The following is a 12,478-nucleotide window of genomic DNA, read 5'->3' on the forward strand; positions in this document are numbered from 1 at the left end:
AATCGATCAAATTTAAATCGATATAATATTAAGCTCAAGCTCAAACTTGATTTCAAATTTGAGACTTAAATTCGATCAAATTTTATTTTTTTAATTCGAATTCAATTCGAAATAGAAATCGAGCTACTCAAACTCGATCAATTAAATTCGATTAACATATAAAAATAAGTTTGATTCTTATATTCGAGAAAAGATCGATTATTTACGCTCAAATTCGAACTTAAATTCGAGATATTTTATCAATTAAAATAATTAAAATATATTAAAATATAAAAATTCAATTAGACTTACGAAAACTAGAATCGGTTATAAGAATACTCAAATTCAGCTCAATCAATAAATTAAACTACTTGAGTTTAAGCTCTACTCAATAATAATCGAGTCGAACCCAAATAATTTGGGAGTATTAACGTATAATTTATCTAATTACACTGTATCTCGGGGTTTATAAAACCCCTCGGCATTTTCAAGTTCCAACATTGTTGTTTGTTAATTATAGAACAAATAAACAGAAAAGAAAAAAAAAAAGGAAGAAAACTGCAAGCTCTGCAAAATCCCTGATCAAATCTCCCCAGCTCCCAACTCTCCGTTTCAGTTTCAAGAATCTGCAAGTGCAACTCTTATTCTTGGTACGTTTTCACTTGCTGGGTATTTTCTATATCTTCCTCATACATACATTTCACTGTACCATTAGATAAAGCTTACAAGGTATTCTTGGTAGGTTTTGCCTAATGTTAGTCTTGGCTCTTTCTTCCATTGCCAGAAACTTGAAGAAATCTTAGGTTCTGCGTTTTCTATGTTTCCACCTACTTTGTGCAATGATTCTCTATAAAAACTACATGGTTTCCTGATTTGGCAACTGTTTCTTTTTGTTTTCAGCTAATTCATACAAGAAAGAATCTGATAAGTAAAAACTTATAGTTATATACCATCAATAGTTGTATGCATAATATACTTTTTGACTGCTGTTTTTATTCTTGGTTAAAAGAAGTTAGGCACTAGCCCAGCTCTCTCAGTCTTTGATTACTTGTTGGTGTGTCTTTCTTGGTTGACTGCCCAGCTCTCTGAGTCTTTGATTACTTGTTGGTGTGTCTTTCTTGGTTTCTTTTTATCCTTTTTCAGTTTCGGCATAGTATACATGTTTTTCTTTTCTGGGATTTTGTATTTCTAGTTCTATACTTCAATTATCTCATGTAGTTTTCTTGGATATAAGATCACTTCTTTTCCATCTTAGACTTCATTTCTTGATCCATTTTCATTTTACTAATTTTTGTTTCTTTGTTTGATCAGAACTTTATTCCAAGAAAGATTGCAGCTAGAAATGGATAACAGAGGGAGGGGCGGAAATGGTGGGTTCAGAAGAAAGCGGAGCAGAAGAAGTGGTGGAAATAGCGGGAATGAACCAGGTGAAGCCTCCTCTTTGCAGGCAGCAACACAAGAAGAATCACAGCCAAGAGACTTCTTACATCAGTTCAATCAGCCAGCTACACCCTCCTTTCCGCCTCCTAGGCCTCCACGGAGGGCTCCACCTCCATCTACAAGCTCCCACTGCAATTCTAATTACCACGATTTTATCAAAGCAGGAGATACATTGTAAGCAATGCTAATCTGTTGTAGGCTATTAGACTTTCTCCTTTTCACTTATAAACTGACACCATAGAATTTCATTTGCTAGACCAAGTCCATCTGCACCCGAGCATTTTGTTCAAAGCTACTTTCCAGGTGCAAGAGAAGTACAACCGCCGAGGCAAGGTGCTTTGCAGCTCATGGAGAGAAACCTTGCTGGCGGTTCTCAGCAGAGTTCGTGTACACCACTTGCTTTGTTCAACTTTCTGCAGCCAAATAATTTTTACACTGAAATGTCATAAAATGAAGCTTTCCCTACACTTCTCACAACAAACTTCTTTTTGTAGCTTGTCAGTTTGATTCAGCTGCAATTGCAAGGGAGGAGCCAGATACAACATTAAAGCTAGCCCTAGGACCTTCCGCTACTGGTATATTAGCTTTCTTTCTTTGTATGAACGCCCTGGTATATTGCTTAAGAAAACGAGACTTGACCATGTTATAATAAAGTTGCCTTTCATTACCTTTCTGAAGATCCACCTCATAATCTGCCGGCCATGAAAACAAAGAGATCGACAGAAAGCAAGGGTGGCTGCCATGAGGAAGAAGCTCCATCAGCAACGAACAATATCACCATCAGAGAACAGCAGCCTAGTAGGAGAGTCCGACAAAGACTCAGGAAAAGCAACCATGAAGGTATCGAATTAGATGCACATTCATCTTTGGGAAGCAAAAGGAAGAGTAACAAACCAGAGTGATATTACTTGCTTCTTGCACATGCTCATTGATCAAGGAAGAGGAGAAGTAACCAGTAGATATGAAACCGCACAAAATGGACAATTTATCAGGCTTTATAGAATGTTATATCTAGCTATTAAACAACTGCTTCCATACTCCATACAGAGAATCATGACAGAAAGTTTGCTATAAGAGGGCAATTTCAATTTCAAGTAGAAAGTTTATTTTTGTTATCTTTTTTAAACTAATGCATGGCTACTCAGTCTAATATTCAAATACCATTTGATCGAAAACAATGTTCATTTAAACATCAAAAGCTGTTTAGTAGTATCTAAGAATCATGGCATTGAAACTGTCAAATAAATTATCGAAATAGCTTGCACTGAGTTTAAATAAATTATGCAAAATGATGACAAAGTGGAAGGGATTTTTGTGCGGAATTTTCATTCAAAGTAGAGTTTCATTTCATTTATGGGACTATGGGAGGGTACATGTGATATTTTCAATAATATTAAACAACCAAATTCTCTTGATATATATGCAACAAAAAAAATTGAATTATAATTTTTGAATTTTTTGTATTATATTCTTTACAAATAGGACCTGTGAATTGTGACCATTACAGAACCAATGGAGAATTAATATACATAGATAGCAAAAAAGGGAAAGAAATGGGGGCTAGAATCAAACTGGTATAGTAAGCAATTTACTTAAAAATTTACAATTAAACCAGTATAGTATGTAATTTACTTTTTTTTTGTAAGTGATAAAATCTGAATTTCATACTTATGTCATTTTTAAGGATGATTATACGAATCAATCCTGCAAAGCTCGGTTTACATGAAATCCTTCAAAAAAATAAAAAATAAAAAGGGTACACACAATTTCCGAGCACACTCGTTCGTATAAGTTGGTTAATTCAGTTACACTCTTTTCAGTATTGGCAAGCTGGCATAAGCTCTTTCTTCATAGACGGCCTTGTTATATTCTCAAGCCTAATCAAACCACCAAGTCTTCCATTCGTCCTCAAGAAACTGCAACTCTTGAGTAAGTTTTTTTCAATGTTTTTCATATTTCTCTGTTTTCTCTGTTTTGTTAAGGATTTTCGGTTGTTCTTCATTTGCTGTAGATTTCTTTTCTTCTTTGAACGCAACATAGGGAAGTTTTTGCTTCTTTGTTTTGTTTGCTAGACGGTTAATAATCAAGAGAAATGTACAGATTCCTTACATTTTCCTCTTGAAGAAATTTGGGTTCTGAACTTTCTTTGTTTGATCTTTTTCGCTCTCTAGTTCTATACAAACTTTGTTTCTTGAGTAACAATCATTTCTCTGTTCGTTTAATCATCTTTCTGATGCTTTTACATGAAAACTGGAAAGCAAAACACACAAAAAAATAAAAGAAAATTTCAGTTATTCTTCATTTGCTTTGGTTTTTTTTTTTTTTTTTTTTTTTCTAGTTCGCTATAAAAGAAAATCATTTCTCTGTTTGCTTCCTTCTTTCTTTATCTGCCGGACAATCTTTTAAAGAACTACTTGCTTTATCAGGTTATACCCTGTAGAATTGTTGTTTTCATATTTTTTTTCGTTTCTTGGATGAAAGAATCATTTTGTTTTTATTCTTGGACTACAAATTTCTAGATACCTGTAACCCTCCTTTGTTAAATTTGGCTACTTTTATGTAGTTTTCAAGCATCATTCCAAGCAAGATTACAGGGATCAATGGTTGGTAATGATCACGGGGAAGAAGATGGCGGAGGCAAAGGGAAAGAACCAGCTGTAGACTACTTTGAAGAGTTAACTCTAGCCACAGGCTCTAACAGTTCTAGCAATACTGCAATCTCAAATACTGGGACCCAGGGATCAATGTGTGATCTAACCTTTGTTCCTACCCCTTCTGTTAGAAACCCACCTTCATGTAGGACTGGTTGCACTGTATGCAAGAAAGAGTTCGAATGCCCTAGGATGTACATGAGCTTTTATGTTATATGCCCTTACTGCAAAGACACTTTTTTGGCTTCAGAGAAGGCTTCACCTCCCAATAATAGCAGCTGCATAAATTCAGCACATGATGCTGCAAATGATATTCCATTTGATATTGGAAGCAAATCGATCTCTTGTTCATCCGCAACAATGCCTTCTCATCAGAGTTCGTATACACCTCCTCCACTTGCTTCGTTCAACTTTCTGGAGCCATATAATTGTTACATTGAACTGTCATAAGATGAAGCTTTCACTAGACTTCTCACAGCAAAAGTTCATTTTGCAGCTGGAACTGCAATGGAGGAGGAGCCAGATACGACATTAAACCTAGGAACTTCCACTACCGGTACATTAGCTTTCTTTCTGTGTATAAACGCCCTGGTTTGTTCAATTTTCATCACCTTTTTGAATTGACCATGTTACAATAAAGTTGCCTTTCATCACCTTTCAGAAGATCCACCTCATAATCTGCCGGAGATGAAAAGTAAGAGATCAACAGAAAACAGGGATAGCGGCCATGGGACTGGAGCAAGTAACAATATCACCATCAGAGAACAGCAGCCAAGTCGTGAAAGATCAATAGATGATAATGATAGCGACACAAAACTAAACATAGGTTTATCTTGGGGAAGCAAACGGAGGAGAAGCTAATCAAAGTGATATTACAAGCTGGTTCTTGCAGATGCCGAGTGAAGAAGGAAGAGTAGCAGTCAACAATAGATGAAATACCAGGCTTTATTGATTGTTATTTCTAGCATCTTGACAGTTACTTTGCTACTAAGGTGGCAATTGAAATAGTGATTGAGGATGACATTGCCTTCAATTCTTGTGTTTTTTTTTGGGTATTTCCTTGAATTTTTTTGAAGACTTGAATTTTTTTTTTTTTTTTTTTTTGGGTTTGTGCTTGATTTAAAAAAACAAAAAAGAAAATAAAAAATGCAATTATTTTATTTGATTATTTGCTTTCTAATTATTATGTATACATTTTCATTTATATAATTATTTAATCAATTTAGTAAACAATAATTTTAAAAAATAATGAAAATAAAGATTTAATTAATAAAGTTAATAATAATAAGCTAGAAAGCTGTTTTCCATTTTCATTTTCAAAGAAAATAGAAAATAAGTTAAAAAAACTTGTTTAATTGAAAAAATAAATTTTTTTTTAAATATGAAAATAGGCCAAAATTATACCCAAAAAAAAAAAGTTTTCTTTATTCTCAATTAAAATTCTTTGAAGAAGATGCAGAAAATGAAATTAAGGGATTTTAAAATGTTTTTTACCATTTATTTATTACAAATTACCAAAAGGTTCAAGTTCGAATCCTTGAACATTCAATAATTTTTTTTTTTTGTATTTTTTATATTGCATTTGTAATGTACTCCTAAATTGACTTGGATGATCTATTTTGTTACTAGACCAGTTAAACTAATTATCCAACCATAATATAAAATACAAAATTGAAATTCATATTAATTTAAAAGCAACATTCACATAATTTTTTTTATAAAATTATATTTACAAATAAAAATATCACATAAACAAATATCACATTTTTTTATTATATATATAATAAACAAATATGTTTTTACTATTTTCATTATTTTATTTTCTTAAAACAAGCACGTTTTTTAAAATTCCAAAAACAAAAAATAAAAATTATTTACTAAAAATAAAAAATAAAAGTAGAAAATATTTTTTCCAAACCGCCTAAACTTTTTTTTAAACAAAGTTGAAAGTTAAATTTAATAATAAAATATTATTTTGAAAAAAAAAAACCTCCTAAAATATATCAATTTACTTATTTTTTATTAAAATTAAATTGAATAGTAAAACATATTTATTTTAAAAAAACTTCTAAAATAAAATTTTCAAAAATATTATACATGACAATTTTTAATAGTTCCATATATGAATAAGGAAATACTTATCATTCAACAAAAAAAAAAAAAATCAAACAATTTATATTTTTTAAAAATAAAGTATTGAATTTTTCATTCTTTTAATGTGGGCGCACCCTTCAGGTAAGTTAGTTAATTCGGTAATACTATTTTCTCATAAGCTCTCTGTTCCTTGTTATATATGCTCAATTGCATGCTCTGCAAACGAAAGTTAAAAGAAAAAAAAATCTAAAGCAAATTCTGTTCAATTCTCCTATTCTTTCTCAAGAAACTGCAACTCGGAGTAAGGTTTTTTTTCAATGTTCTTCGTATCTTTCTCATGCATTGCTTCTCTATTTTCTCTGCTTTTGTGAATGATTTTCAGTTTGCTGTACTTCTGTTGTGGGTTTTGTTTTCTTGTTTCAATCTAAAATAGGAAAGTTTTTGGTTCTTTGTTTGGTTCGCTGGACACCTGAAATCGAGAGAAATATAAAGATTCCTCCATTTCCCTCGTCAAAAAATGTGGGTTCTGAATTTTCTTTGTCTATCTTTTTTCTCTTTAGTGCTAAAACAAACTTGGTTTCTTGAGTTTTTTTAAGGCAAAACCAAAAAAATAATAATAAAAGCTGTTCTTCATCTTCTATTGATTTCTTTCTTTATTTGCTGGACAATCTTTTAAAGAAATGGGGAGTTCTGATGCCTTTAACCCTCCTTTGTTAACTGTTGGCTACTTTTATACAGATTTGAAACGTCATACCAGGTAAGATTACAGGGAACAATGGCTGGAAACGGTGAAGAGAAAGATAAAGGTGGAGGCGGACCAACGGTAGCCTCCTTTTCAGGGTTAATTTTTTCACATCCAGGGTTAACTACATTTAAGACTGTTTGCAGTGAATGCAAGACAGAAATGGATTGCGATACGAAGTGCATGAATGCTTGTATTGGATGCGGTTACTGCTGGGGCACCTTTTTGGCTACAAAGAAGGCTTCACCTCCAAATGACAACAGCTTTATAAACCAGTCTTCATCTACAAGTGATAATCCACAAGATTATGGAAACAAATCAAGCTCTTGTTCTGGCACTCCTCAAATTTTAGAACAACAGAAGTTGGCAGCTGGTCTTACTTTAACAGGTCTCGGTAATCAATTCCTGAATGATTTAAACTACTAGTTTTAGATTGAAACTTCTTTTGCTATGTCCGATCAGCAGTGGACTGGCTCTCAGGCTGGTTTTCAATTTAAAACTTCTTTTGGCAGATCATCCTCCAAGTTCATCTCCCAAAGCACGTTCACCTGGGGTGATAGGAGAACACCGATCAAGAAAAGCCCAACCGTCATCTCCAAATTTGGATTCAGCACTAGTCCATAATAATCAGCTGTGGAGTGGCTGTCGTAATGTCTTCAATTTCAAACTTCCTTGGGAAGATCATCCTTCAAGATCATCTGGCAGAGAACATCCGATGCCAGGGATGATACAAGAAACATCACGACAAGTCCAACCACCATCTCGAAATCTGTATTCAGAAGTAGTCAAAAGGCAAATACCTATCAATTACAAAGGTCAGTTCAGAAATTTCTCTTCCTCTGCTATGTAATGCAGTTATATTTGATTTTATACTTTTCTTTATTCACCAGGCAAGCAACCATAATCAAGCATAGGGAACCAAGTCTTTTTTGTATGATTTTTTGGTAAAACAAAGTGTTAGGCTTTCTGTATTTTTCTTCCGATATCCATGGTTTTTTCTAGGATTTTCTAAATAATTATTATTGAAAAATAATTGAAAAGAAATTAGATCACATTAAATATAGAAAGTGTCACCCTTCACTTTGATCCATGTAGAAGTAGACCACCGTGGTCTAGCAAGTCTGACATTGCGGCTACATAAATTTTTATCATACAATATATATTATAACAATCTAACACTTCGAAACATTTTTGCTTACATATGCCTTTCATTACCTTACAGCAGCCAAAGATCCAGCTTCTAATCCACTGTTGAAGGACAAGAAGGTAACTCCAGTACAAAGCACAAATAGCAGCAATCAGTCAAGCACCCAATCAGAAGATAAACAGAACAATAGCCAAGTAGCCCGAGACCATTCGAAACACAGTTAAATTCTGAACAGCTGGGCATGCACTGAAGGTTGAACAAGCTACAATTGATACCAAAGACAATTCTGAAGATTTAGGCTCAAAATAAAATAAAACATATGAAAGGAAATTATATCAGACCTTAGAGATAGTTATATCCAACTATTAGATATCCATTTCATACTCCCTGGAGAGAATCATGGCATTTACTTTGTAAAAACAAGAGTCAACTTTTAAGACAAACAATTATTTTTTGTCATTGAGAAGATCTGGGGTAATAATCATGGCATTTCCTTTTCGTCCATTTTTTTTTCCAGGTGCACACTGGGAAGTTCTTTTAGTTGCATTTTAGATATTTGTTTGTGTATTAAAAAATTACAAAAACAGTGCATAAAAGAAAACGAAATCTTAAAATAAATTTGATATATCACTATTTGTTATTTCATTTAATGCAAATATGACTCCAAAGCAATTCCATAGCTGAATAGTGAAGCCAAAGAATAAAGCTTTAATGGACAAAATTTATATGAAATTACTTAAGTGAAGTTTGCGATGTTTTTTCTTAAAAGTGATTTAATAAAAACTCTAATAAAAAATCTAAATTAATAAATTAATAGAGTTCAATGTAAAGATTAAAATATGCAAAAAAATTATTTAAAAAATTATTTATAATTTAAATTCGATCTATACTTACTCAATAGTAAAAATTTTATTAATATTTTTATCAAAAATATCTATTTGATAAATATATCAAAATTTATTAAAATTTTTCAAACTTTATATGTGATAAAATTTTTTAATTTATCGATTTTAATTTTTATTTACACATCTCTAATAAAAAACTTTATGAATTTCACCTATGAAATTTCGTATAAGTCTATTCTATACTTATATATGTAGCTAGCAAATCAAGAAAGCAGAAAAATATGACAGTTTAAATAGTTTCCATTTTTTTAAGAGAAATCCTTAATTTACTAAAAAAAATGGTTCTCATGCAGAACTTTGCCGTTAACTAGTTGAATTCGGTTACACTGTGACCGGGTTAAGTATAAAACATCTCGTTTATGACACGCCTTGGAATTTTCATGTTTCATCGTTGTTAATTATCCAACAAGAAAAAAAGAAAGAAAACTCTCTGATTCAGTTTCAAGAATCTGCAACTGCAACTCTTATTCTTGGTACGTGTTTTTTTCTTCTCTCTATTCTCTGTATCTTCCTCATGCATTTCACAATAAAACATGTAGTACTGAAGGAATGCACAGGCGAAAGGATTTTTAGTTATTCTTCAGATACTGTGTGATTCATTTCTGCTTGAACGCATCATTAGAGTAAGGTTTGAAGGTATTCTAGGTAGGTTTTGTCCAATGTGAGACTTGGGTCTTTCTTCCATTGCCAGAAACTTGAAGAAGTCTTAGGTTCTGAAAATTTTTTGTTTCCTCCTGCTCTACATGGTTTATTGAGTTGTTCCTTCAGAATTAGTTACCAAATGTTTTCTTTTGCTTTCAACTATTCATGCAAGAAAGAATCTGAGGGGTAAAAACATAGTAATATGTCAACTACAGTTGTACAGACAATGCACCGCTTTACTGCCATGGTTATCTGAAAATACTTTGTTTCTTGATAAAAAAGAAATGAGGCATTATCCCTGCCCTCTCCAAGATCAGTGCTTTTCAATCTTGCAATTCAATTTCTTGATAATCTCCAACTCCTCTTTGTTTTATTTCCACTTTTCTATTTTTTGTTTCTTTAAATGGATCATAACTTGATTCCAGGAATGATTACAGTTAGAAATGGTTGGCAGAGGCAGGGGAAGGAGAGGCAGAGGAGGTGGTGGAAGCAGATGGAATAAACCAGGTGAAGCCTCCTCTTCGCAGGGAGCAACACAAGAAGAATCACTGCTAAGTAACTCCTCTCAGCCTCCTAGGCCTCCAACGGGGGCTCGACCTCCATCTATAAGCTCACGCTTCAATTTTCAGCCTCCTAGGCCTCCAACAAGCGCTCGATCTCCATCTATAAGCTTCCGCTTAAATTTTAATTACCACGATTTGATAGGAGAAGGAGATTCGTCGTAAGCAATGCTACTTGTTTTGTTATCTCGTTCAATTTTCTTTCCCTGTATTTCTTTCTGTTGGCTATTAGAGTTTCTCATTTTCACTTATAAACTGACACCCTAGAATGTCATTTGCCAGACAAGGTCGATCTGCACCACAGCATTCAGCTCAAAGGGACTTTCCAGCTGCAAGAGAAGTACAACGGCAGAGGCAAGCTGTTTTGCAGAGCCGGGAGAGAAACCTTGCTGGCAGTTCTCAGCAGAGTTTCACTAGTCTTCTCACAATAAAAGTTTATATTGCAGCTGGAACTGCAATGGAGGAGCCAGATACAACATTAAACTGAGGACCTCACACTACTGGTATATTAGCTTTCTTTCTGTGTATAAACGCCCTGGTTAGTTCAATTTTCATCACTTCTTTTAATTGACCTTGTTATGATAAAGTTGCCTTCCATCACCTTTCAGAAGATCCACCTCATAATCTGCCGGAGATGAAAAGTAAGAGATCAACAGAAAGCAGGGATAGCGGCCATGAGGAGGGAGCAAGTAACAATATCACCATCAGAGAACAGCAGCCAAGTAGTGAAAGATCGATAGACGATAATGATAGCGACACAAAGACAAACACAGGTTTATCTTGGGGAAGAAAAAGGAAGAGAAGCTAACCAAAGTGATATTACAAGCTGCTTCTTGCAAGTGCTGAGTGATAATAATAAAATATGAATATTTAAAAAAAAAAACCTCCTAAAATATATCAATTTACTTTTTTTTATTAAAATTAAATTGAATAGTAAAACATATTTATTTAAAAAAACTTCTAAAATAAAATTTCAAAAATATTATGTATGACAATTTTTTATATTTTCATACATGAATAAGGAAATGCTTATCATTAAAAAAAAAATCAAACAATGTATATTCTTTTAAAATAAAATATTGAAATTTTCAAATTTTTTTCATGTAGGCACACCTTTCAAGTAAGTTAATTTAGTGACACCGTTTTCAATATTGGCATAAGCTCTCTGTTTCAGAAAAAGCCTTGTTGTATATTCTCAATTGCATGCTCTTTTCCATTCTCATTCATTCTTAAGAAACTGCGATTCGGAATAAGTTTTTTTTCAATGTTTTTCATAACTTTCTCATGCATTACTTCTTTGTTTGCTCTGCTTTAGTGAAGGATTTTCAGTTTGTCTCTACATCTATTGTTGGTTTCTTTTCTTTTTTCAGTCTATTCTTTTCAATATTTTTGATATTTTTCTTATGGATTGCTTCTCTATTTTCTCTACTTTTGTGAAGGATTTTTAGTTTGTTTCTACATTTGTTGTTGGTTTTTTTTCTTATTTCAATTCATTCTTTTCAATATTTTCCATATTTTTCATATGCATTGCTTCTCTTTTTTCTTACTTTCTTGAAAAATTTTTAGTTTGCTCTACATCTATTTTAGTTTTCTTTTCTTGTTTCAATCTAAAATAGGGAAGCTTTTGGTTATTTGTTTGGTTTGCTGGAAACTTAAAATCAAGAGAAATATAGAGATTCCTCCATTTTCCTCATGAAAAAATGTGGGTTTTGAATTTTCTTTGTTCGATCTTTTTGTCTCTCTAGTGCTAAACAAACTTAGTTTCTTAAGTTTTTTTAAGACAAAACCAAAGAAAAAAAGCCGTTCTTCATCTTCTATTGATTTCATTCTTAGTTTACCGAACAATATTTTAAAGAAATGGGCGAGTTCTGATTCCTTTAACCCTCCTTTGTTAACCAATGGCTATTTTTATACAGATTTAAAGCGTCATACCAGGCAAGATTACATGGAACAATGGCTGGAAACAATAAAAAGAAAGATAAAGGTAGAGGCGGAGGCGGAGGCGGAGGCGGAGGGAAAGAACCAACTGTAGCCTCCTTTTCAGGGCTAATCTTTTCACTTCCAGGGTTAACCACATTTAAGACTATTTGCAGAGGATGCAAGACAGAAATTGATTGCCCTTAATGCTAGGGCACCTTTTTGGCTTCAAAGTGTAGGGATAACGATAGCTCTAATACCATTTACTAAGATCATAACAGCTCTAATATTATTTGTTAAGCTAAAATCCTCAATCCAATTGAATATCCAAGATAGCGGAAGCCAAATCAAATAATCAATCAACTATATAAGAGATAACAATTTAAAATGGTTTGCCCAAT

General features: G+C 32.9%; 2 protein-coding genes across 4 annotated transcripts; both read left to right on the top strand.

The window, feature by feature from the left end:
- Positions 1-1,144: 1,144 nt before the first annotated feature.
- Positions 1,145-2,593, top strand: LOC149519804 (uncharacterized). 3 transcript variants are annotated; one of them, XM_089757974.1, is made up of 4 exons: positions 1,145-1,593; positions 1,676-1,806; positions 1,914-1,994; positions 2,074-2,593. In XM_089757974.1, the coding sequence occupies exons 1-4, from the start codon at positions 1,322-1,324 to the stop codon at positions 2,319-2,321; spliced, it is 732 nt and encodes a 243-aa protein (XP_089614100.1). In that variant the 5' UTR covers positions 1,145-1,321; the 3' UTR covers positions 2,322-2,593. The 3 variants fall into 3 exon arrangements, with proteins under 3 accessions (XP_089614100.1, XP_089614101.1, XP_089614102.1); XM_089757975.1 differs by having other exon boundaries at positions 2,098-2,593; XM_089757976.1 differs by having other exon boundaries at positions 1,676-1,800; positions 1,922-1,994.
- Positions 2,594-4,201: 1,608 nt separating this feature from the next.
- Positions 4,202-5,298, top strand: LOC149519805 (uncharacterized). The gene is made up of 3 exons (XM_089757977.1): positions 4,202-4,446; positions 4,567-4,626; positions 4,732-5,298. The coding sequence occupies exons 1-3, from the start codon at positions 4,263-4,265 to the stop codon at positions 4,929-4,931; spliced, it is 444 nt and encodes a 147-aa protein (XP_089614103.1). The 5' UTR covers positions 4,202-4,262; the 3' UTR covers positions 4,932-5,298.
- Positions 5,299-12,478: the final 7,180 nt, after the last annotated feature.

This window comes from Durio zibethinus, chromosome 3, assembly GCF_047325235.1.
Source record: "Durio zibethinus cultivar Kanyao isolate XHJ-2024 chromosome 3, ASM4732523v1, whole genome shotgun sequence".
NCBI lineage: Eukaryota > Viridiplantae > Streptophyta > Magnoliopsida > Malvales > Malvaceae > Durio > Durio zibethinus.

What these genes read in the sequence shown, in the direction of transcription:
- LOC149519804 (XM_089757974.1), top strand. Translation starts at nt 1,322, where the DNA reads ATGGATAACAGAGGGAGGGGCGGAAATGGTGGGTTCAGAAGAAAGCGG. An exon ending in ATCAAAGCAGGAGATACATT is followed by an intron (nt 1,594 to 1,675) that starts GTAAGCAATGCT and finishes TTCATTTGCTAG; the next exon opens with ACCAAGTCCATCTGCACCCG. An exon ending in CCTAGGACCTTCCGCTACTG is followed by an intron (nt 1,995 to 2,073) that starts GTATATTAGCTT and finishes GTTATAATAAAG; the next exon opens with TTGCCTTTCATTACCTTTCT.
- LOC149519805 (XM_089757977.1), top strand. Translation starts at nt 4,263, where the DNA reads ATGTACATGAGCTTTTATGTTATATGCCCTTACTGCAAAGACACTTTT. An exon ending in AACAATGCCTTCTCATCAGA is followed by an intron (nt 4,447 to 4,566) that starts GTTCGTATACAC and finishes TTCATTTTGCAG; the next exon opens with CTGGAACTGCAATGGAGGAG. An exon ending in CCTAGGAACTTCCACTACCG is followed by an intron (nt 4,627 to 4,731) that starts GTACATTAGCTT and finishes ATCACCTTTCAG; the next exon opens with AAGATCCACCTCATAATCTG.